The sequence below is a fragment of the Poecilia formosa genome, unplaced genomic scaffold (genome assembly GCF_000485575.1).
Source record: "Poecilia formosa unplaced genomic scaffold, Poecilia_formosa-5.1.2 Scaffold55, whole genome shotgun sequence".
Taxonomy (NCBI): domain Eukaryota; kingdom Metazoa; phylum Chordata; class Actinopteri; order Cyprinodontiformes; family Poeciliidae; genus Poecilia; species Poecilia formosa.
The window spans coordinates 1,176,217-1,201,749 of NW_006799994.1; the positions used below are offsets into that span (position 1 = coordinate 1,176,217).

At 36.4% G+C, this 25,533-nt stretch overlaps 1 protein-coding gene and 1 long non-coding RNA gene across 2 annotated transcripts; one reads left to right on the forward strand and one right to left on the reverse strand.

The window, feature by feature from the left end:
- Positions 1-394: 394 nt before the first annotated feature.
- ranbp10 (RAN binding protein 10) lies at positions 395-23,426 on the reverse strand. The gene is made up of 15 exons (XM_007553206.2): positions 23,023-23,426; positions 15,889-16,000; positions 13,196-13,248; positions 8,620-8,787; positions 8,518-8,540; positions 7,117-7,301; positions 6,821-6,933; positions 6,643-6,751; positions 5,817-5,965; positions 5,544-5,751; positions 4,472-4,611; positions 3,778-3,926; positions 2,309-2,420; positions 1,010-1,164; positions 395-905 (listed from the first exon to the last, which is right to left on the reverse strand). The coding sequence occupies exons 1-14, from the start codon at positions 23,222-23,224 to the stop codon at positions 1,034-1,036; spliced, it is 1,854 nt and encodes a 617-aa protein (XP_007553268.1). The 5' UTR covers positions 23,225-23,426; the 3' UTR covers positions 395-905; positions 1,010-1,033.
- A 1,292-nt stretch (positions 23,427-24,718) lies between these two features.
- Positions 24,719-25,502, forward strand: LOC107836399 (uncharacterized). Its single transcript, XR_001662284.1, has 2 exons — positions 24,719-25,330; positions 25,420-25,502. It is a non-coding gene; the product is annotated as an uncharacterized LOC107836399 (long non-coding RNA).
- Positions 25,503-25,533: the final 31 nt, after the last annotated feature.

Sequence of the window (25,533 nt, forward strand, 5' to 3'; positions counted from 1 at the left end):
CAAGATTTAAAACTTTAAACGTCCAAAAGAAGATTTAGAAAATAGCCAGACTTTCACTGAATCTTTGAATTTTATATGAAAAAACAATTTCTTCCTCTGCTGGGCTGAGTCAGCATTGGTATTTTTCATAAATTAAGCTAAATAATTTACATTTTATCGCTTTTTAGCGCAATAAAATGAGACAAAAACTGAGCGGGAAGCATGATGCTGTGGAGCCTGGAAATGTTTGAGTTATTATTAAAAGAAGAATTTTCATCAAAAAAATCACAATGGCAGAAAATATATATTTTTAGGTTTGCATTGCTAAAAAAGATGCAATTAGCCAATTTATTTGTTAATTAAAGCCTGTGTGAATAATTTTGACCCAATGTTAATTAAACATGTTTTAACTTTGTTAAATTCATGTTTCTAAAATGTATCACTGTTTGCAGTACAATCCAGATGAAATTAATGGCTACAAGCTCATTTTTACGTTGCTCAGCATTTAAAGCTCGTCCGGTTCGGGTTGAATTATTTCTGGTTCTTATGGGTTCTGGTTCTGAAAGATCCGGGAGAACAGAAACAACAAAACCGACGACAGGAATTGAAGTCCAACCATTACAGCAAAAGAAAATAACAATACCAATAAAATAATAAAGGGGGGGATATGATTAGTTTGTCCAGGATGAGCACAACAAACTGACAAAAATACTAAAAAAAACAAACAAAACAAAAAAACGGCTAAATAAACTGAATAATAATAATAATAATATTTAAATAGTGTCACACATTTATTAAATCTGATAATACTAAATTAAATAGGAAGCCTCCTTCCCTTCTCTTCTCTGATCCAATCAGACGCATGCTCGCCTCTTCGTCACCATGGCAACGACCAGCTAGACATCTCAGTGCTGCTCAGCAGTTACCTGAGGACAGACAGGTTCAGGTAAAGGTTCAGGCGAGGTCTGGAGCGGATCCAGCCTGGATTTTCATGTTTGTATGTTGGTTTGTTTCTGGAGGTTCTGCTCACCTGACCGGGTCGGGGGGGGCGGGGCTAGTGCAAAAAGTTGTCTATCCTGGCGAAGGAGCAGGAACCGGACCGGACCCGGGCCATGAGCTGGACGCACTCGGTGGCCTGGCCCAGCGCCAGCATCAGCGGCGGCTGCTTGGGGAGGTTCTGGGATTCTGGACGGGAAGTTTTGTTTATTTAAACGCTTTCTGAGCTGCTAAAGTCAGAAACTGAAAAAAAGTTAATAAACGGTAGATTTTATTTATTTACATGACTTAATATCTGCTTATTTGATGCATTTATTACTTTTCCAATTCAGCTTAAAAATGTAACAGTTTAAGTTTATTTTTATAAGCCTTTTATTTTTATGCATCTTGATTTTGATTGTTTTTGTTTTTCCCTTCAAATATTAAAATATTAGAGAAAACAAAAAACAAAAAAATTAGACTGTAAAAATAATAGAGTGAAAACTAAAATAAAAAAACAGTGATGAGAATTTTTTTATATAATCTTAATTTGGGTGTTTATATCTAAATAAGTTAAAATATAACAGTAGTAGTAATGAGAGTAATCATTATCATTGATAATATAATGAATAATTGTGAAAAACACAATTAATATTATTTTGACTATTACTTTAATTTTTATTAAGATTATTATTATTATAACAATTATATTACAATAATAAAATAATTATTCTTATAGCAATATATATTATTGATATGACATTAATAATAAATATTATGTTATTATTACATTAATATCATTAATAATATCTTATATTAAATTACTACATGACTAAATAAAATATTTATTACTACTACTTAATATTATTCAGTAACAACAACAACAATAATAATAATAATAATAATAATAATAATAATAGTATTACAACTACCACCATCATTAGTTATTGTTATTCATAATTAAAATAAAAACAATAAATTAATATTATTTCAATTAAAACAAACAAGCACTAACATTACTAAATATTAAGGTTTTGGCTCATTTTATTTTCAATTAACCTAATTGAATACAATTTAAGAAAAATAATTTACAATAGGTTTTTCCTGTTTAATTAAATTTACTTTTTCTTTACATTTTTGTTTTAATTTTAACCAAGAAGATCAAATTAAAAGGCACAAGGATAAAAGTAATCTTCACACATTTAAATGTGTACTTAAAATGTTGATAAATTGTAAAATAAATAAAAGTAAACTCAGAAAAATTTGATAAAAAAAAAAAGAAAAAGAAACATTGAGCTGCATCATAACTGCTGATAAAAATAAAAAATGCTGTAAATTTAAACTGATTGTTTACCCAGAATGGCGCTGTTAAGAGCGGAGCAGAGCGACTCTCTCTGCGTGGGGTCCAACTGCTGGCCCACCGGGCAGTTCCAGGGGTCCGAGTACGCCAGCAGGCTGAATGCATCCTACACACACACACACACACACACACGCACACACACACACACACACACACACACACAGAAAGAGAGGGCGATCGATCACAGCGGCTGAATTCGTCTGCAGGTGGCATCAAGCAGATTTATTTAGTTTCATTTCGTCATTAAATCAACATGTTTGCCTCCTCTCTCCTGATTGGTTCCTTCGATTAGACCAGTAGCCAATCAGCTCTCATAATGAAAGATTTTAAAGTCCAACATTTTTCTTCATTTCAACAGGAAGCAGTTTTTGTTCATGTTGCAGGATATAATATGAATTTAAAATAATAGATGTTTTCATGTTTTAGGCGTTTTTATCGTTTTTGTTTCAGGGTCAACTGAGACCCCTAGTGGTGAAAACAAGTCATAACACCACGATGAGACACTATTGGTTTACTTAGAAGTTCAACATTATTCCTGTATGACTGAGCAGTTTATTCTTTATTTAGCTCATTTCATAAATCAACTTGTTAAAAAAAAACCTTCAAAATCACTTATTTAAGTTCTCACAAAAACATGAAGGGGAAACACTTTTGAACATCTTGTAAAACTAATGTTTTACTGAGCCACAGCAGTTTGATTCATTCGTATATTTAAGTATTTTTATTTACACATGGTAACTGATTTCAAATTGTTTTTGTTGGCCAAACTTAGTGTGCATTTAAATTTATTCAGCTACAAATATATTTAAATACATTTACATTTATTTATCCATAGATACATTTAAATGCAATCCTATTAAATAAATCTATAACGTGATTTTGCATATATTAATATTTTTTTATTCTAGTGAAAGAAAGCGTTAAAGGAAAGCGAAAAGGATGGGACAAGCTAAAAAATATTTTGTTTTGAAATTACATATTTGTTTGGCCAAATAAAATACTTAGAAAAGCAAAAACATTGAATATCATGATTCAGGTATTTAATAAATATATTGTGATATTATTTTTTGTCAGTATCACCCATCTCTAAGGAGACATGTTCTATTTAACAACAGCAGTTTATTTCATTTGTGTATTTAAATATTTTTATTTAACTAAATTAGTCTGAATTTATATTTATTTATCCATTTTACCTTTTCTGTGGCACACAAAACGTATTTTGTTATTTTGTAAATATTTACATGTATTTTTTTTATCCCAGTAACTATTTGTGAAGTAAAAAAAAAAGTATAATTTGAAGTTACATATTGTCACTTTCCTAACATATTGGCCTAAATCACTTTTTGATGATTTAGGTAAAAAAACACACACACACAAGAAAAAGCAGAAAATGTGGAGTATGTGTTGTGATCTTATTATTTGTCAGTAAAAAAGGTAAAGGTGAGTTTCTGCAGGTGGGTTACCTGTAACATCTTCTTGTGCGTGGTGTTGGTGCCGTAGTCGTGGCTCAGCTGTTCGCTGAGCGCCTGCAGCTCCCGTCCGAACTGGATCATCCTCTCTGTGGCCGCCTGGTTCCCCCCACACAGCTGCTTGCTGCTCCTGCGGCCCTTGTCTGCAGACGACATGCAATGATTTCAGTAATCCATTAATTTATCAGTTACTCCGACAATTAATCAATCAGATTTAAAAAAAAATAATCGGCACATTCTGCAGATTTTTCATTAGTTTTTTGTATTTTTAATTGTTCCGTTTTCTTGAAGTTTATTATTTCTACTATAAATATTGATTTTAATTAACTGTTTTTGTTTTTCATTTTTTTATATTTGAATCTATCAAAGAGTGAGGTGACACTACATGGATAAAACCACATTGGCAAAATTGTTAGACTTTGTAAATATTACAGTGAAAACAAAACAAAATCCAAACAATGATGACAAGTTTCTATCATTTTAACTTGGGTGTTTATGTTTGAATGATTCAACATATAACAGCAGCATTAAGGGCTTAATTACTGAATTTTTTGTTTGTCTACTCCAGTCAATGATTAATCGATTACTAAATTAGTTGACAGTTGTTTAAATGTTCCAGCCTTGAAGCACTACATGTGCCTGCTGGAGAAAACACCCAGGATGCCATGAGGAGGCGTGTTTCTTTGACCTGTGACCCCGTTGCAGATGCTGTTGTCGTCGGGCTGCAGGATCTCTTCATGTCGGTACGTGCCGTTCATGATCCGCGCCGACGAGCCGTCCACCACGCCGTTGGTGTAATGCTCCGCCTCGATCTCCATCTCACTGTCGCTGGCACAAACGCAAACAAATCCGGGGTTAAAACAACGAGTTTGTTAAAGACAACAGGAATTAACTGGAAACTGTTTACAGTTAACCATTAGAGGCCCTAAGACTCAGTCGAGTAACAAATAACCCGAATAGATTCACAAAACAACGTTTAATTTTTATTGAATATTTATGAAATGATATTTTTGAAGTCAAGTTTATTTGTGTAGAACATTTCAGCGATTCAAAGTGTTTTCCATGACAAAAGTATGAAACAACAAACAGCAAGAAACACACTCTGCAAAAACACAAAATCTGACCAAGTAATTTTCCTCTAGTTTCCGGTGCAAATCTCTTGGTAAACTTGAAATAAGACAAACTAATGTAAAAGTAACTTTACAGCAAGAATCAGGAGTTTGTTTTGAGTCAATAATTCCTTAATATTGATGAAAAAGTTCTAGTTCCACTGGTAGATTATTTCACTTAAAACATGGGAAAAATTGTTATAAGTGAAATAATCTGACAGTGGAACTAACAGTTTTTGCACAAACGCAGCACAAATATTTGACAGCAAATTTGTCTGAGTTGAATAATGTGGGGTTGGCATTGATGCACATTTTGACCTTTAAACTTTCATTAAAATCTTCAAAGGAAAAGCAGCACAAAAAAATCTTGCTGCATAAACGCAGCCAAGTTGATTAGCACCAATTTTGCCTGATATGAAGACCTTTCATGATCTCTGGAAATATATCTTTAAGATCACAAACAAACATTTGTGCTGCACAAATGTAGCACAAATATTTGACAACAATTTTGTTGGATCTGAAGACGTTGAGGCGTCAAACATCATGCAGGTGTCTTCTCCAAAGGTTTTCGTTGGGAAAAGATTTTTTAAATATGAACAAGAATCAAAAATCTGACATTTTATGTCCACATGTGTTTGAACGTCTTCCTACCTGGTTTCCTGGTTGCTGTTGGCGCTGTGTGGCTGGCTCTTGGTGGAGTCGGAGGAGTTGGACTCGGAGTAGTTTATGGAGGACGGGGAGGAGGAGCTGGATGAGGAGGTGGAGGAGGAGGCGCTCGGGTATTTGATGCTGCCGCCGCCATGAACCTTCGCCTTGTTGGGCGGGGCGACGCCGTTACTGCAGGTGGGGCTTTCCGCTCCTGTTGGGAGGCAGAAACAGGTTCTCTCAGCGCCCTGTCAGTGTGTGGGTGTGTGTGTTTCGTACCTCCACTGTGGACGTGTGTGCCGCTGGCGGCGTGCCGCGGGCTGAGGTTTGGGGAGCCGGGGTAACTGTCCTGGGACTTTGGGGAGCGAACCGTCAGGCAGCGAACCTCGCTGTCCGTCCCGTTCACCATTTCCACGAACTGCCGACACCTGCAGGGAACTGGGGTTACTGGTTGTACTGGGATTTTACAAATTGATTTTATTGATTAATCTAATTTTTGGTTTATGAATTTTCACCAATGCATTCCTTGGGTTTCTATAGTTCAGAGTGATGTCAGCACACTCAGGGCAGCCATCTTGTTTTACTGCTTCTGTTTATCTGAACTTGTATTCAGGTCAACGCTATGATGGAATAATAGGAAAACTACTAATACTATGATTTTATCACAATAATAGAGTCACAGTATAAAAGGAATACAGTCATATGACAAGAAAGTCAAAATAATACAAAATAATCCCTTGTATACAACTTATACAGGGGATAATTGGAATAAAAGGAACTTTTGGAAAAGATTTTCTGTGATTTGTAATTTCTTTTTTCAAAAGAAGGTGAAACAAAAAAAGCGATTAAAATCAGAAATCTGGCTGTGCTGTGGTGGCGCAGGGGTTAAGCACAGTCCACATATGGAGGCCTCAGTCCTCGATGTGGCTGTCGCAGGTTCGATTCCCGCCCTGGCGACCTTTGCCGCATGTCTTCCCCTTCTCTCATTACCCACTTTCCTGTCAACTAACTATCAAATAAAGGCCACTAGAGCCGATAAAACCTTTAAAAAAAGAAATCTGAGATTTTATTATCCAGCCGCAGCTGCAGCTGGGAGCAGACTTACTTCAACATGAAGAGCAGGTTCGGGTTACGTTCCAGCAGACCTGGGTAGAGCTGCTGGGTGGCGTCGATGGCTTCACCGACCCGACCCGCCAGAACCAGCTTCTGTATTCCTGCAGAACAGAGCTGATGTTCACACAGGAACCGAGATGGAGGCTCACGCAGCTGGACGATTCACTCACTCTGCCTGTTCTTTATAGACGTCTGGTCCTCTTGTATCGTGGTCTCTGTGGCTCTGGCAAACGCTGTTGCAGTCGCACAATACCCATGATGCACCAGGTAGCTGGACACCATGCTGAACACAGCAGAGGAAAATACGCTTTGATTTACAAAACAGAGCGCCATTGTCTAATGCAAAAACTCTATACAACCAATGCTAGTCATCATTGGTTAGACGGTTTTTGCCCTCCAGCAGGGAAGTCATGTTGCAATGTGTCTAAAAGAACAGGATTAATCTAATTTTGAGTGACTTTCTTACTTCTGCAGGACGGCCTGCCACTCCCCCAGCCGCTCGCCGATCGGGAAGCTGGTGATCATCCCGTGAATCTTCGCCCGCCACTCGCTCATGTAGTCCTCGATGTCGAAGACGAACGGCTGCTGGCCAAAGTTGGCGTCGACGATCTCTCCGGGCGTCTGGAGCCCCACGGTGGGGTACAGGTTGGGCTGGGAGAGATTCAGACAACAATCAGACTTTACTAGATAAATAAAATACCAAACTGCATCAGGATGCTGAGATTGTCCCTATTTTAACAGCGTTGTTGTTCCAGGAAACACAACCATTCGCTGCTAGATCTTGTCTAGCAGCGAATATTCACTGAATCTCAAAGATGACTGACATAATCCCTAAAAGCTGAATTAATCCTGCAACTTTTCTCCACCAGCCACAATGTTGCTACTGCAACACGGACAGCGTCTGCACTAGTATGTAGCATATGAGAGGTTTCTGCACCTCTACCATCAGATTTGCTGCTGAGGAAAGAAAGAACAATAATAAGATGGAGAAAGACTTAAAAAGAGGGGAAAAAAAGAAAAATGAATGAAAAAAAGAACCAAAGAGTGAAAGTAAGAGAAAGAGAAACAGAGAAGAAAAAGGGTAAAGAGAAAGAAATAAAAAGTAAAATAACATGAGAGAAAGAAAGAGCAAAAGCAAGAGTGAAAGAGAAAGAGTGGAAGAAAGAAAGTAAAAGAATGTAAGAATGAAAGACAGAGCAAAAGAAAAAGTGAAAGAAAAAGTGAAAGAAAAAGCATAAGATTTTAGTAACAAAACAGAAAAGTAAGCAAAAGAAAGAGGAAAATGTCAAAGAGGAAGAGCAGAAAAAGAGCAAGAGTGAAAGAAATTCAAAAGACAGAAAGAAAAGAAAACAAAAGAGGACAAAAAGTAAGCAAAATAAAAGAGAAAACAGTTTAAAAATTGAAAGAGCGAAAGAATAAAAAGCCAAATAAAAGTATAAGAGAGCAAAACCACAAATGAAAAAGCAAAAGAAAGAGGAAAAAAGAGAGAAAGAGATTAGAATATTGTGATAAAGTTCATTATTTTCCATAATGTCATGATAAAAATTAAATTGTCATATATTTTAGATTCATTGCACGCCAACTGAAATATTTCAGGTCTTTTACTGTTTTGATGATATTATGAAAAGGTTCTCTGAACGAGCAATAAAAATAATCATATATATATATATATATATATATATATATATATATATATATATATATATAGAGAGAGAGAGAGAGAGAGAGAGAGAGAGAAACTGAAGATCTGGAAATCTTTTCTGTATTTCTCCAGCTTTTAGGAATCTTGCATTCTTCACATTAAACTCCTGCAACATCAAACCAGAGAAGAAAAGTGCAGCGGGAGCTGATTGGCCGATATACTCACAGGAAGGTCCGTGAAGGCAACACCTGCGGGAACAAAGCAGAGGAATCGGTGAGAAACTCGGACATGGCGCCACGCCGCCACGCCGCCACGCGAGCGACAAACCTAGGCTGATGCCGTTCTTGGTGTAGAAGCAGGTGTTGTTGATCAGGTTGACGCAGCAGCCAATCACGTCGCCTGTGGTGAACGTCGGCCCGTATGGCTGGCCCGTCCCGGAGGAGCAGAACGAGTGGCCGTCGTCGCCGTGGTAACCGTACGAGTGCTTGTCCCATCCTGAAGAAGAGGAGGAAGACGAGGATCAGATTTTACACTTTGGAGCCCAACAGCAGGAGGAAGAGGAGGAAACGGAGTGGGGAGGAAGAGGAGTGAGGAGGAAGAGGAGGCAGGTTACTCATCAACTCAGATTTTTATCAAATTGGTGCTGAAATTTCACACAAACTCTCTACCAGCTTGCAGTTCACTGGACGGCCAGCAGGGGGCCAGAAAAAACTGGTGAGTCGCTGCTGACAGGAGTAACATAAACCAGAACCAGAACCAGAACCAAGAACCAGAACTAAGAACGAGGACCAGAACCAAGAACCAGAACTAAGAACGAGGACCAGAACCAAGAACCAGAACTAAGAACCAGAACCAGGAGAAAGCTTTCAGCTTGTCACTATTTAAATGCTTTTTTCCACTGATGTTTTTGTAAATATTATCTGTCGTGCAAATTAATTTAAATAAATTTGAAAACAGAAAGAGTGAAACTAGTTTTCATTGTTTTTCTCTCTTTTGTTATTTTTTGCTTTCCTTTGCTCTTTTGCTGGTGATTTTTTTAAAAGTTTTTTTTCTTTTTTCCACTCTTGCTCTTTTCACTCTTTCTCTAAATTTTCTTCATTCAGTTTTTTGTTTCTTTCCTTAGATCTTTCTTTTTGTTTCCTTTGATCTCTTATTTTAATAGTTTATTTTATCTCTTTTTTGCTCTTTTTTTCCACTCCTGTTCTTTTGGCTCTCTTTTTTCTCTCTCTTTCTTTACTTAAAATTTAGATTTTTATATGTTGAATGGTAAACATTGTATAAAATATCTTTTCAAGGGTTCAATAAGGGAAAGTTTAGTGGAAGGATAGAGGCTGTTTGGAAAGAGTGAGTGTTAACAGTTTTGTGTCTAAGATTAAAAAGAGATGCAACTGAAATATGTCCTTTTTGTCAGGAAATAGAAACAACTTTTCATTTGTTTTTCAAATGTAAGCGACTTGCATCATTGTTTATTTTGTTTGATGTTTTTTAAAACTGTGGACTGAAGTGGCTTTTATATTTCATGCAGGCTAGACAAAAAAGAATCTGCAAAGTGGAAATTGTTACACTCTTTGAAAGGAAAGCAAACATTTTTCTTCAGACAAGCAGAAAAAGTAAGATAAACAATGCTGCCGGGGGAAAAGTTGACACAGTGTTCACTTTGATGATTAAAAATAGAGTAAAAGCTGATTTTCAGTTTTTTTCAGTAATGACAATTTTTCTCTCTGATGTGTTTTTATGTGTTCTGTGGTTGGTGTACAGGTAGTTTTAAACTCTGTTTATGTTTAAGTTTATTAGGGTGTAAAATTTTAATTAATGCTCGGCATGATTAATCAGATTAATCATGGTGAATCGATTATTGAAATAATCGTCAACTGATTTAGTAATTGATTAATTGTTAACTGAAGTCTGAAATAAAAGTCACTTGCTGAAAATTAAGCCAGAACTGTACTAAATATAAGTTTTGCATTTAAGATAAAAAATAATCACCTTTTTCTGTCAATATGTTTGGCATAAAATGTTTTATTTTTAAGAAATCAGTTTATTTATTTCCATTTTTCAAATAATTCCTATTATTGTACAAAAAAGGCTCAAGAAGTTTAATGAATAATCTACAGAATATTTTAGCTGATTAATCGATAGCTTGTCAAAATGAACGATTAATCGAAATGCGTACTTGAAAAATAAGTGTAAAAGTCTTTCTTTCTTCCTCTCTTTGTTCTGAATCAAAAATCGATTTTGAATTTAATTGTTGAGTCATAAATCAGAACTGAAAGATGGTAAGATATTCCCACAATTATTAGAAATTTTTAAAGTATCAAGAATAATTGATGGCTGAATGAATAAATAACGGTAACACACATTAAACGTGTTTTTAGTTAAACCAGAAAGTTATTTTCATCCAGATTAGTCTGATGAAACACTCGGACTGATTCGTTATTGTCGGGACAAGCGGGTGTGATTTCTGCGCATCACGAGGAAACTATTGGGTCTGCCAACACATCAGGCTGCCCTCTCTGCGTAAAGTTTGGCCCCAAATCGAGTTTTGCAGGAATTCTCCTTCCTCCTGAGCGAACTCGAGCTCAAAGCCGTCGGCGGAGCGGTCGGCGCTCCACCTCAGCTGCTGCGGGCGCGTTGTTGACAAAAAGCGAAGCAGGGTTAGGGAAAGTAGGTCACTGGACAGGACAGATTTTAGCTGCATACTTGAATATGTGCAAATATGAACCTGTGAAAATGCAGTGAAGTTTTAATCTGTTTGTGTTCACATCCCCATTGTGCAGCGGTGTTTTCCTTTAAGCTTGGGTACATATTGTCCTTCGTCTCCCCATGTGTGTCCTTATGTGAATACACCACTGTCTCTGTGTGTGTGTGTGTGTGTGTGTGTGTGTGTGTGTGTGTGTGTGTGTGTGTGTGTGTGTGTGTGTGTGTGTGAGGTATTAGATTAATCTGCTGACAGGGATATTGCCTCTAAAGCCAGGCTCACTGCTCCAACATGCTAATGAAATGGGCAGGCCTCCACAGCAGGATCACACACAGAGGTCAGCGGTGGGAAACAAACGGCAGTCGTAGATCAAACCGATCAGATTTATACGGTGGACATTTTTCCCCTCGGATGTTTCACGTTGTTGTTTATGACGCGTTTAATAAAATCAACTGCGTGGAAGAAGAAACTAAGCAAATCTAGTTGTCTTCTTCTAGAGTTTGGCACCTATTGTTATTGAGTCAGTTTGATAAATGAAGCACATTTCTCATAATCAATATTTTGTAGTACATTTAATTATGTTTAATTATATTTAATTATTTGATTAATTTTGTCCCTTTTGGGCCTAAATACATATTTCTGAAATAATTTTATCTGTCAAACTGAAACATAAAAGTCGAGTGTTGGGGCCAAAACTGGATCCACTGAACTCCACTTAGTTTCAATTCTCTGAAAATCATGCTAAAATAAATTACTGAACCAATTAAATGCTTATTTATCTTATGGTACATTTAATTAATGGCTTAATTATGTAGTTGGTTAATTTTATCCCTTTTGACCTCCATACCTGCAGCTTCACCAGGAAATAATTTGATCTGTCAAATCCACCAATCACAGTCGAGGGGTGGGGCTAACATTGATCTGTTAAACTCCACTAGATTAGCCTCAATTCTTTGAAGATCATGTCTAAATAAATTATTTTAGGCATTTATTTATGTCATGGTACATTTAATTAATTAATGATTTTCTAACAATATATCAAGTGTTGTCTCTTTTGGCCTTCCATACCTGCAGCATCACCATGAAATAATTGTATCTCTCAAACTCACAAAGTCAAAAGACCGAGGGTACACTGATCCTCAGGCTTTAAAAATCCTGCTTAAATAAATTATTTAAACATTTAATTAAACATTTATTTCATGGCACATTTAATTAGCAACTTAATAATGTATTTATTTAATTTAGTCCCTTTCAGATCTTTACTGACTTCACCAAACTAATTTATTTGACTGGCCGGTTGCTCACATTTGGGTTTTATAGTCATTTCTACCAAAAATAAAATTTTCCAAGCAGTCAGAGGAAAATTTTGTGTATAATCAGACCAGTATGAAGTCACACCATGAACTGGAGTCCACATCATCCATGTGACCTCTGACGATGGTGACTTGCCCCGACATGTTCTTTCTGTCGCTGTTAAACCACTTTATCCACCGCTGATGTCTTCTTATTAAGGAGTCGTCCAGAATTTGATCTTCTTAGTGTCTTTTTTTGTACTTTAATACATTTTATGGGCTCCGCTACGTCTCTGGAGAAAACCGTTTTATTTTAGCTGAAAACTTTCCCAGAGTTCGCCACAAGTCCGGGCTACAATGCTCAATTGTAATCTGAGCTGATGAAGTCACAGCCCAATAAGTAATTAAAAGATTTCAGGGACAAACTCTGTTTGTAATTGTGGCGTAATGTGAGGGAGCAGAAAGGAACAAAAGCAGAGGATGTTTTTCTTGCCAAAGTGGCTGAAATCCTGGCTCAGACCCAGAGAGCCGATAATATGCTGAGACAATGAGATTATGAAATCATGCAGCAAGTTTGTGGAACATAACCTTCGGGTTTAACATTCTTAAAGATCAATACATTTTATATTCTAATAAACATTTCCCACTGGAACTGGAAGACATTTTAAATATCCAAAATAAATAAACAAAACAACAGAAACAACAAATAAAACTAGTAATGAAGTCTATGGAAACAGAATTATCCTTCAAAATCAGGACTGAAGACATTTATCATCCAGTTTTTGGTAGAAAAAGAGAAAAAACGATAAACCATGCAAATGGAATTTTTTGGGTTCGTTTTAATTTTCCATGCAATTAATTGATTTATTGCTTATTGTGTCAGGCCTAACGATCATAATTCAGGGTTACTCACCAGGCAGTCTGTTCATGTTGACTCCCTGTGCAGACAGGCCGATGCCCATGTACCTGAAAACAGGAAAAGGGATTTTACTAATTCATCAGCAGAGCCAGAGCAGCTTGTTCCTGCCGCTTTTTAACCGGAAAACATTTCAGAAAAGATTCAGCAGGAACGTTGAACCGTGGCGTCTTTGGGCTGCTCATATTTGCTGCCTCCATGGGAGACAACGAACATGAAAAGTGGCGGCGCTCGCGGCAGAGACGCCTCAGAAAGGGGCTGTTGGCGTTCTCACAGCAGGACCTGGGGAAAGCTCTTTGCTCAGTGAAACCAGTCACAGACTGCGTTGCATCTGGCACACGCTGAGGTCATCACTTCCTGAGATAAATATCTGCATGAAGAAGAAGGTTTGTTCTGCGACTCAGTCAATGAATCTGCAGATCCAGAGGAGGGTGGAAGGACGACAACTTCAGATAAACTCAGAGAAGTCAAGAGCCATGTTGTGGTAAATTCAACAATCTGTACACAGAATATTTAGCTCTGTGATGACTTCTTATTCAACACAAGCAGCTGTGGAAGTAGTTTTTTATTACACAGATAAATTAATAACACCATGAAAATAAAATCTAAATATTTGTAGAATAAAGGCAGAATGTTACCAGAGATAACATTTCATTTACAGACAGCAGGTTTTTTGTGTCAGAGGTATCATAAAATTACTACTTAATTCTCCTAATGTTATGACTTTATCCTCATATTATTACTACTTTATTCTCATAATACTAATTTATGTCACATTAGAAGCATTTTCATAATGTTACTTTTACTGTACCACTTTTTTTCTTGTATTAAGACTTTATTCATAACACTTTTTCATGTTAATAGGACTTTATTCATGTCATTTTATGACTTTATTCTCATAATTTATTTATTTTTCTTACCCTGGACCTCATACTCTATTGTAGGGGGGCCATATAGGTGCTGCCCAAAAAACACATCAGTGACCATTTTCCCTCATTTGCTACATTCTCCAAATAATTGAAGAACCTGAATAACAGAATAAACAAATATGTATGTCGTTCAACTCAGATGCCAATTTATTCAATAATTTAGCAGCAAAAATGGTTTTTAAATTTTAAAAAATGCTTATTTTGTTGATGAAAATGTTATTAATGTTGATTAATTAGATACACGGCATTAAACTCCAGTAAAAATTTAATTGCATCCCATCGGTCTTTAACTTTAAAAACTGAAAACAGGAATTCAAGGGGAGAAAATGTCTGATTATACAAACATGGGGAATAAAGGTGTTTTAAAAACAAATATACTGATAAATTCTGCACAGATGTTTTCATCACTATTTGAACAGTTCAGAGAGATAAGGATTACTTTTACAAAAAGACAAAAGTTTTTCCTTTTTGGAAAAAGCAACAGGCCTAAAACCCACAAATATTAAATATTTCATTATGTGTCTGCAGCGCAGACCGGTCTCCTGCCCAGCTGACCCAGATGTGCGTTACTCTCCGTACATAACTGGGTCAGCCTCCACATTATGATGATTCTGGTTCTGTTGGGAAGAAGCTTTGGATTTTCAGTTAACATGGACTCTCCAGTGACAGATTTGTCCCGTCGGATTTGATGAGGAAGAGATTACGGCTAAATCTGCCAACTTTTGGGTTGTCCTATTTTCGCTTCAACTGTAGACGATGTGAAGGTTAAATTTCTGCTAAAAAGACAAGCAGAGACAACGAACCCACCAAACTGCAAGGACTGGCTTTTTTTTGTTGTTGCTGCTGTTTTAAAGCTGGAAAAGAAATATGGTGGATAACTACAGCTAGACTAAGATCTTTTTTTAAATTACGAGAATAAAGCCGTAAAATTTTTTCTCGTATTACAACTTTTTTCTCATTTTATTACGACTTTATCGTATTATTGCAACTTTTTTCTCCTGGTATAACCACTTTTTCTCTTTCTCACATTTTTACAACTTGTTACTTGTAATATGAGTTTATTCTCACATATTCTGCCTTTTTTTTCATACTATTACAACTTTATTATCGTATTATTTCGACTTTACTCTGGAATTATGAGTTTATTTAAGTATTGTAAATTAATTCTCATATTATTTTGACTTACTATTTCATGACTTTATTCTCATAACATTATGATTTCGTTCTTGCACAACTTTTTTCTTGCAATATTATTACGTTTTCTTGTAATATTATAACCTTATTCTCTTAATTTAATTATTTTCTTAGCATGGCCCTAATATTCTTTCATTAAAATTATTGGAGGACATATTTGTGAACAAACACTCAGCCATCACACCATCAGCAGTGGATGTAAAAAACAGAGTTGAGGAGTAAAAACTAAAGATGCACTGATCTAAAACTTTGGGCCGATATCAATGTCCAATCTTAATTTAGCTTTTATGGCAGTTTACCGGTATTTACTGATATTTTAATAACATTTTGATAACCGTATATAAACCACCACAACGCTGTGATTGCTTCTCTCACTGTCACATGACCAAGCTCCTCTCTCACCCTGCCTTTGATTAAAACAAGCTGTAACATTGATTGATATACTCATCAATATATGAGATAAAGTGAAGATGCCCACCATCTTTATTTGGTCTGTAAAAAAAATTCCTCCACAACAGGAACCATCCAGTGGTAACTCAGGACAGAAGTTTGTTTGTTTCTGCTTACCCGTCTCGACCTTTACTGACAATCTTCACTTCGAAGTAGTAAATCCCGCAGGCGGCGGGGATCGGGTGAGTGGCTCGCACTGACGCTGCATCCTTATGGTTCTTTCCATGGCCTGCAAGACACAAAAATAATTATTAGATATACGCAGAAACACGTTTTTGAAGGCAAAAAAAATATGATTATTCAATAAGCGGGGTACAAATAAGCCTCATTCTGTTTATATAAATATGTTCTACCTTAGCTTTAATCATAATGTTTCTATTTACACCTGAGCTAAAGCCGACAGTCAAGCATGATGTTTTTTAACTTTTTCAGGACTTCCACAACAATTAATCAAGACAAATTATTATAATAAAGTCTGGCTCAATTGAACGAATACATAAATAAACGAGGAATAACTACAAGTTTTGTGTCAATGGGTTAAAAGGGAATAATTTACACTGTAAAAAAATATTTTAAATAATGTAAAAAAAAAAAGCACCAATATGTCAATAATTTAATATGAAAATAATCAAAAATCTTGAAACTGTAAATGTGTTAAATCTTTACAAACCAGACTACCTGTTCCATGACCTCTTAAACCAAAGTGTGTTATTAGAACATGCCTGTGCATGTGCGCAACATGCCCAGGCATGTTCGCGTTGTGTGTTAGCCGATGATTGTCCAATCCTATATTTGCACCAATATCCATTTGGTCTATTTATAGGAAGCCGACACATCTTGTCGCAGCAGCTCGGATGAAACAAAATGCCAAAGTTTGTTTTTTAAAATTCAGATGCTGGAAAACATGATGAGGAGTCAAACTGTGAAATAATGAGCTCCCCTTCGCTGCTACTGGAGCCCATTATGTTGGAGAAATAACTACAACACTAGGTGCATCAGAAACATCCACTCCTTCACCAAAGGTCAGAGTTCAAGAGGTCAAACTCTGAAACAACATCATGCTTACTAAAATATCTCTGTTCACGCCTGAGGTTCTATCTTTGGCTACCAGCTGTGTGAAAGAGCAAAATCTATCAGCTCAATAAGGAAAAGTACAGCATGATGGAGTGTTGCCCTCTGCCTGAGCAGCAGAGGAGCGAACAACATCCTCAGGAAGGCGCCAGAGGAGACATTTACAAAGTGACAGAAAATATAACCCTGATATGGACGGGAACATAAAAATCACACAAGGCTGCGTTTAAAGTTTTAAGCTATTCCTATTTGTTTAAGCTGACTCCATGAACAACACCAAAATATGTCCCAGTTTGACAGAAAGAAAATATGACTTTAGGTCCAACCCATAGAGGACGGGTGTCCAAACTTTTTCCCATGGAGGCCATAATGCAGTGGTTGGAGCTGTTAACTATAAAGCTAGTTGCGCTAAGCCTAACAAACTAATCAAACATTGGATCTGATAACACTAAAATGCTATACCAACATGGTGCTTAGCAGAAGCTAATGCTAACATGCTAAATTCAACCATGTTCTTACCCTCCATGCGTCAATGACATAACATGTTGCAACATAGTACATCGCCCCCAACAGGGTAAATTTGTCATTTCTCACAAGAAGGCAATTATTAGTCAACTATTAATGTGCAGAATGCAACTAAATGGAAAATAGAAAAGCAGTCATTTTACTTGTTTATTTGTATCTCTTAACGTAAGAAGAACATGCTAACAACTTTTCACAGATTCCCAGATTGTTGAGAAAGGTGAACTGTTTTCCTTTTGGGGACACTGTGTGAATCAGCCAGCGGATCTAGACTTCATGTAATGGATGGACGGGAGGAGTTAAATAGTTGCAGTCCAGAAAGAAAAACTGGGTTAGCAGAGGCTAAATTTCACTCATGTGTTCTTGCTTGAACCCATCATCATGTGAACCAAACCATAGATCATCAGCGTCATTACCAGGGATGTTCAGACGCTCTAGGATAACTTCCCACTATGTTCATCTCATCTTTATCTTGTTTAATGGGTCTTGAGCTCTGGGGACCCACTAAGTTACTAGGCCAAGTAAAAAAAAGCTGCATTAGGGTGATGATGCTCAATGCTGTAAATACGCAGCAGCAGATTGCAACACAACTGCTGCCACAAGCTTTTTCCAACCCCTACTGACTGCTGCAACCTGCAGCAATCTGCCAACTCTCATTTCATCCCCTATACAGAAGGTCAACAGAATGAAACATAAGAAGGGAAGATTTTATGAGGCGTTTGTGGACGACATATCTGCAAGTTTCAAAAAGTCAAATTTAAGACATGTTCAGACCTTTTTAGTGCCACCTTGAATGAAATTTAAGACAGAAAAACCATATAGCAATCCTGCAGTATTACAAACAAGCTTTGTGTTTCTCACACAGCATTTGGCCTTAACATCCATAGTGCCAGGTTTAAAGGGTTTTCTTTTTTACCCAGAATGCACCTAGCATCTAATGGATTGGCAAGAGAAATGAGCCAGTAGCCAGTAGCAATAGATTTGCACTTACTCATGACACTTGCAAGAAAGCTAGCTAGCTAGCAACAGTGAATTAGCAGCTAATTAGTGCTAACCTCAACTGCCTTGACTGTGACTCAAACTGACAGAAAAGTCCCACGACACAAAAAGAAAATACATATACGAGAATACGACATCAAGTATACCTGTCGCAACACAACAGCCTGAAATGACACATAAAGACAGTTACAAAGTCAGCCTTCTATCACCTGAAGAACATTTCCAGGATTAAAAGACTTGATTAAAATCTTCCATGCATTTATCTTTAGTTGCACTGATTACTGCAACAGTGTCTTCACATGTTTGCCTAAAACGTCAGACAGCTGCAGCTGATCCAGAGCACTGCTGCTCAGAGAATAAACTTTGAAATTCTTATGTTAATTCATAAATCACTGAGTGGCTAAGCAAAAACATACAGTAAAGGTCTGTTTTTTGTTATATTTACTGGTTTTTAAGACATTGTTACATTTTTCTTGACTTTCCACTGAACATGAATGCTTGTGCACAGTGAGTCTAGGTAAAGAGTTTGTGTGGCCTTGAAGGGAGAAAATTGGCACACCGGTCAAAATAGCATCCAAACCACCAGGGTGAGGTAACAGAGCAGGAGCTGGAGGAACCAGGCGGAGAGAAAATATCCTGCACAGGCCAGAAAAAGACTCATTTATATGTCATCCATTAACAAATGTGCAGTGTCACCTAATCTCTACACTCCTCGTAGACAAAAAGTCTCAATGGCCTACATACGCCCAACATGAAGTGGCATGATTTATCTTTAACCACAGATCCCTTTGTCATGTGCACATACTTCAGGACATATTATATCCTATAAAAATACACGGTGATGCACCACAATCTATTCAGTTAATCAGCAGTAGGCCCATTAATTATTCATTAATTGATCAGAGGGCTCTATCCAGCCATCTGCCGGGGAAATTCTTCATTTCAACAGCTGATATTTCTCAGAAAAGCTTTTGTAAACAGCTTAGATATATACTCTCCTAACCTCTGCAAAGAGCAACCAGGTTCAACAGAAATGACTGAAGCTGTACATCAAGATTACTTTTAATTGATACAAAAAAAATTATATGAATATTTGTTCTCACAAGCTACAAAATCTTATAGTCAGTCTATATTTTACAATAAGAAGGACTAAAATTATTATTTTTCTAAAATACACCCACAGACAAAATAAACCACAGGTGTCAAACTCCAGGCCTCGAGGGCCGGTGTCCTGCAACTTTTAGATGTGCCTCTGCTGCACCACACCTGAATAGAATAATTAGGTCATTAGCAGGACTCTGGTGAACTTACCTACACAAGGAGGAGGTAATTAAGCCATTTCATTCCAGTGTTTTGTACCTGTGGTACATCTAAAAACTGCAGGACACCGGCCCTCGAGGACTGGAGTTTGACACCCCTGAAAACTGATGCCTCAAAAGGAATGGCCTGATTTGGGTAATGGGATATATAAATTATTGAATTTAACCAAACTAAACTTTGTTTACATAGAAAGTCTGGTTTGTTTGGGGAGGTGTGAATGTGTGACCGAACCAAATCAGCAAACTCTGGTCCGTCTACTAACCTCAGTCTCAGGTCGGCTGAAGTGAACTCTGGTGCGGTTCGAATACATATCTGAACGCCAAGCGGAGAAGGGACTGCTCCAAAAGCAGGAAGTGGACTACAGCACAGGGCATTCTGGGTAAATACAACCAAAACAAACACGCTAGCCAAGCGCTGACAGGAGAAATGGCTTGTGGTCTTTTACCAAAGACAAAAGAGAAAAACTACACCGCTAAAATCTCACGTTTACATTTGCTGAAGAAAGAAGTTGTGCTTTCTTGTGTGTTTTTGTCGTTTCCTTCAGTGGTTCTTGGTGCACAGTGCCCCCACAGGTGAGGAGGACCGCAGCAGCTTAAAATGTTGCAACTTTTGTCCCCAACCAAACCAGAGCTTTTCAGTTATTTTGACTTTGAGAAATCCGCTAGAAACTATTAAATATTTTTCAACTGGACATATTAGCTCAAGAAATGCACAAAATAAGCACAATTTGTACACGTAGCTTTATATTCTTATGCAACAAAATTCAAGTATGTTATGATCTACTATGGGGTTTTTTTTTTAAATCCAACTATTTTGTTTTTGTAATTTTTGCTGCTGTATTTTGATTTGCTGGTTGTGATTGGATATTTTTGGACGAAAACAATGTCTCTGTGATTGGCTGGTGGTAGAATTTGTTTAAATACCTTTCCGAGTTGTGAACATAGATGTTGATTTAACTGAGATAAATCACAGTTTTTGGGTGATATTTCATTACCAACACCAAAGCTCAATTACTGATAGCTCTCAGAATCAAATAGAATCTCTTTAATAGACTCTGGCAACATGAAGCAGTCTAAAATCAGCAACACCGTCAAAAAGAAATTCAAAAAAACGGTGAGAAACAAAATAACTGACGTCTATCAGTCTAGAAAGGAATTCAAATCCATTTCTAAGGTTTTAGAACCAGGAGCCACCAGTGGAGAAAACATGGAACAGTGGGGAATATCAACATTTGCTTGATGAACTGGAAAGTGTCACTGTGACAAAAATATGGAAACGAAAGAAATGTTGAAACTGAGAAAAAAGAAAAGCAATACTTGAAACTGAAAAATATATTTTGATCCAAAACAATAAAAAGACGACTACAAAAAAATTACATGTAGAAAAGTTTGAACCTGAAAATTTTTGTAAAATATTTAAAAATGTATTTTTAAAAATTGAGATATTTAAAAAAAATGTTTTTAATAACTGGGAAAAGTTCAAAATTATTATAATTATTTTCTTTTTAACAAAAAAAAATTGCAACTGGAAAAGAAGAAGATTTGATACTGAAATCGAATATCTCAATTGAAAAAAAAAGATTTCAACCTTGAAAAGAATTTCAAGGTTGAAGTTTTACCTTATCATTAAGGTAATGATAAGGTAAAACTTATAAACTTATTATAAAATAATAAGTTTTACCTTATTATTTTAAAATGATAAGTTGAATATCATTTTAAAATTTCGGCCCTGTCTGTATGGGTTGGGCTCTGAGACCACAGGGTATTGTGGAATTACAGCAAAAATATTGTTGATCAAATATTGAGAATCTTATCAAGACATTTCCAGTTCCCACTAGCTGCATTTCCACTAACTGTAAAATTGCACAAACTGGAATTACAAAAATCAATAGAGCTCAATAGAACCATGCTAATTTTGAAAAAAACACAATTTTGATACATTCTGGTAGGACGAGGTGGTTTTTCGGTTGTATCAAAGTACACACATTTCACAGAAGTGCAATGGAAACACTGTCTCATCACACAAATCGTGATCATCAACCGGATGTTACTACTGGTAGAAAAGATGAAAAAGACGACAGGAAGTGGTAGGAAGATGATGGTGCGGTATGTTTTTTAATGAGTTACGGCGTGAACAAACATATTCACATGTGATTTTAATTGCATTTCTCATTTAACAGAAACTCCGGAATTGCAAAATTGTGTTTTTTGAACATTAGTAGAATATCGACAAAGTTTTGCGCATGGCAAACAAGCCCAGAAGTTTGAACACTGAAAAATATGAAACTATATATATTAAAAAAATCTTCTTTTTTTTCCAGACTTAATGGCATCAATTTAGCTCCATCCATGCAAAAAAAAAAAAACTATAATGGGGGAACTTTTTCAAAGTACTGTAAGCATGTTGACAAAAAAAGTACACCCCTTTTCATTCAAAGGGGACAGAACACAGACATCATCTTGTTTTAATTTAGGATACAGATGACAGCTTGTGGAGACCTGTGACGGGTTTTCTGGACCGTTTAGTCTGTGTCATTGTTAAAAATGCCAGACTGCTACACCAGATTTATGACATGATCGGTACACTTGGCCTGGTGTGCTGCGCAGAGGCCTCCTCTCTGCCACAGTTGGAGGCTGTTTTCATGGAGCAGCAAAGCTTTATTCCAGGCCAAGACTTCTGGAAAACACTTCCAGAACGAAATCACGCGAGAAAACGCAACAATGCCATTATCTTTAATGTTTATTTAACTGCTTTGTTTGTTTAAAACCCAAGCAGCTCTGAGCCGCATTGTTAGAGCCTGACAACAAGTTTGGCTTGTTTCCATCCTGTAGCTGCTCTGTTTTCAGAGGAATAACACCCAGAAAGAACAGGCAGGGGCTGTGTTAGCCATAGGTCTGCTACACCACTGCACTAACAGGCTGCTTTGTGCTAGCATTTGTTATGCTTCTGTAAGAGTGACTCCTCACAGTGAGATGGCCAGCCAGTTTCCAGCAGTGGGAACGGTAAATAAACAAAGAATGACGTGGTACTGAGGGTTAATTTCATCTGGTTGCTCATAAAACCAACTGTCAGGGTTAACGAGTTCGCTGTCACCCGTTTGGGAATTCCTGTGCTCGTTTGTGTAACAAAGCAAGGACAGAAGAGGCAGCTCAGGCTAGATTTACCAGGACTACACACACACATATATAGAGTCACCATAATCGCATACAGTGAGTGTGTGTGTGTGTGTGTGTGTGTGGCTTTCTGAGCCCCCTCCGCAACAACACAGTGACCGATTACAGCTGAGACCTCTCTCCGCTGTAACTGTCAGACCCATCCGGGATGAGGCAGCCCTCTAACCTTTGTAGTGGACCCGCAGGTTGTTCTGTGACAGCCCGATGTAGCTGTATTTATCCTTGGGGCTCCAGGATCGGGGTAAAGGGGTCTCTTCCTCGTTCACAGCCGGGTAGAGCCGCTTCAGCCGCTCGTTCAGCTCCTGTTCCTGCTGGTAGCTAAAAGCTGGTTCTCCCAACGGCAGGCTCCCCGCGCCGAGTTCGGCCATGTTTTTTTTTCTTCTTGGCCTCCGGTTGGCGTCCTATTCTCGGTCTGTTTCCAGCCAGAGACCCGTGTCAGTCCTCTTGAGCTGTGGGCTGATAGTGAGAGGGACTGTAGGGAGAAAATAGCAGCGGTGCGACATCCCCGGATAAGCAGAATGTACTGAATGTGCTGAAGCTACGCACTATGGGTAATGTAGTTCAGCTCGAGGTTTAGTTTAGTATTGCAACATGGTTGCGACGTCTAGAAAGGACTACAAAGTTCTGCTAGTGTGGCTGTCATTCAGGACCTTCCACTAAGCATACTAGGAAATGTAGTTTTTATTATTATTATTATTATTATTATTATTATTATTATTATTATTATTATTATTATTATTATTATTATTATTATTATCATTATTATTATTATTGTTGTTATAATTAATAATAATATAATATAATATTGTATAATATAATAAAATATTAATATAAGTAATAATAATAATAATAATAATAATAATGACGATAATAATAATAATAAATAATAATAATAATAATAATATATTATTATTATTATTATATTATTATAATATAGTAATATGTTATTATTATTATTATTATTATTATTATTATTATTATTCTTACTGTTGTTATTATTATTGTCTACTTAGAATTATAGTAACTGCTGTTTTTTAAAGTAACATAATAATAATAATAATGAGTAGAAGAAGAAGTAGGCAAACATTGCATTCACGTAAGAGTACTAATACTTCAACATATTTTTACTTAAGAAAAAGTAAGGCATATCCATTCGAGAAATTACTCAAGCAAGAGTAAAAAATATATTTGGTAAAACTACTCAGAACATTTATTTTTTAAATATTACATCATCAGACAGACAAAAGGTGCAAAATTATGAGAATGTCAAAAAGGTACAGAAAACACAATAAGATTGTGCATCTACATTTGTTATTTCATAATTATGTAATTTATATGTGTTTATGTTTTTAATTTAGTCCTTAAAATACCAAACATTACACATATCTCAGCAGGCTCAGCATATAAAACTAGAAAATATAATGCTTGCATTCAAACATGTAGTCTCACTTTTAACATAAATTGTGGGTTTGTGTCTGTATCTGGTATATTTTTGGTTAAAATGTGTTTGTTCATCATTCAGTGAAGTTACTGACAGTGGGAAGAGTCCAGTAATTTTGCTCAAGTAAGAGCTATATAGCAATATTGTACTACTCAAGCACAAGTAAAAAGTATGGTGTAGTAAACTACTACTAAAAGTAAATTTTTTCCAAAACGTTATTCAAGTAAACGTAACTGAGTGAAAGTAATTACTTACTCCGCACCCCTGAGGATAATAAAGTATCAAAATGGATAAATAAGAAAATTTTATATATATATAACTGCACAAAATAAAATGTTTAGAATCTAAAACATATAAAAAAGTAAAAAATAACGAATAGCAATAAATTAATAATTTATACGTAAATAAAAGTAGATACAACAGCAATGACTACAATAGTTGTAATAATGATTATTATAATGAATATGGTTAAAATGATGTATTCTTTGACAAATCTAATAAAACAAAATAAATCAAGTAAAGATTTATTAACATACTAAAATCTGATCTTTGCAGTAAATACTTGATCCTCAGATTATTTTGCTTAGAATTTTATAGGTTAGGAAACAATACGGTTTTGCTGCGCAATTTAAATAAACAAAGTGGTCAGGCATCGCACGGACAGCTATGTGGGGGTCTTTTATCGTCACCATGGAAACTGTTCTACAACGTTCAGTCTTTGGGCACAACCCCCTGAACAGAGCAAACACAAAACATATAAAGCTAACAAATTTTTTAAAATATATACAATGCACTTAAATTGTAAGAATGTTAATCTTCCTCTTTCACCAAAGTCGTAAAAACAAAAGTGATTTGCTTATTCCGAAACAACAACCTGATGTTCTTTTCTTTCATTTAATTTGACCAACACAAAACCATACTTTACAAAAAAGGCTTTGTCCAGGAGACTGGAACAGAATTTTCCTTAAGAAGAAAGATAAAGAAAAGAAGTTGGTTCTTAATGAGCTTACAGGTTCAGGAACTGAAACCTGAGGTGAGGAGTTTCAGTTCACAATAAAAATACCAGAGGAAATGTCTTACACTCTTTGTCTTGAACTCACATGTCTTGTGCTCTGGTTGCAGGTTTACTGCAACATCTTCAGTTGTGTAGTCAGCGCTCTCAGACTGTACAAGCCTCTTCTTCCTGTCGTCATAAAATGAATATGAAAACATTTTGGGCCAGTAATAGTATGTCTT

Excerpts from the sequence above, each read along its gene's own strand:
- ranbp10 (XM_007553206.2), bottom strand. The coding sequence starts at position 23,224 with ATGGCCGAACTCGGCGCGGGGAGCCTGCCGTTGGGAGAACCAGCTTTT. Across the intron at positions 7,302-8,517 it reads TTGCCTTCACGGACCTTCCT|CCCAACCTGTACCCCACCGT; the intron begins GTGAGTATATCG and ends AATCTCTCCCAG. Across the intron at positions 5,752-5,816 it reads CACACACGTCCACAGTGGAG|GAGCGGAAAGCCCCACCTGC; the intron begins GTACGAAACACA and ends GCCTCCCAACAG.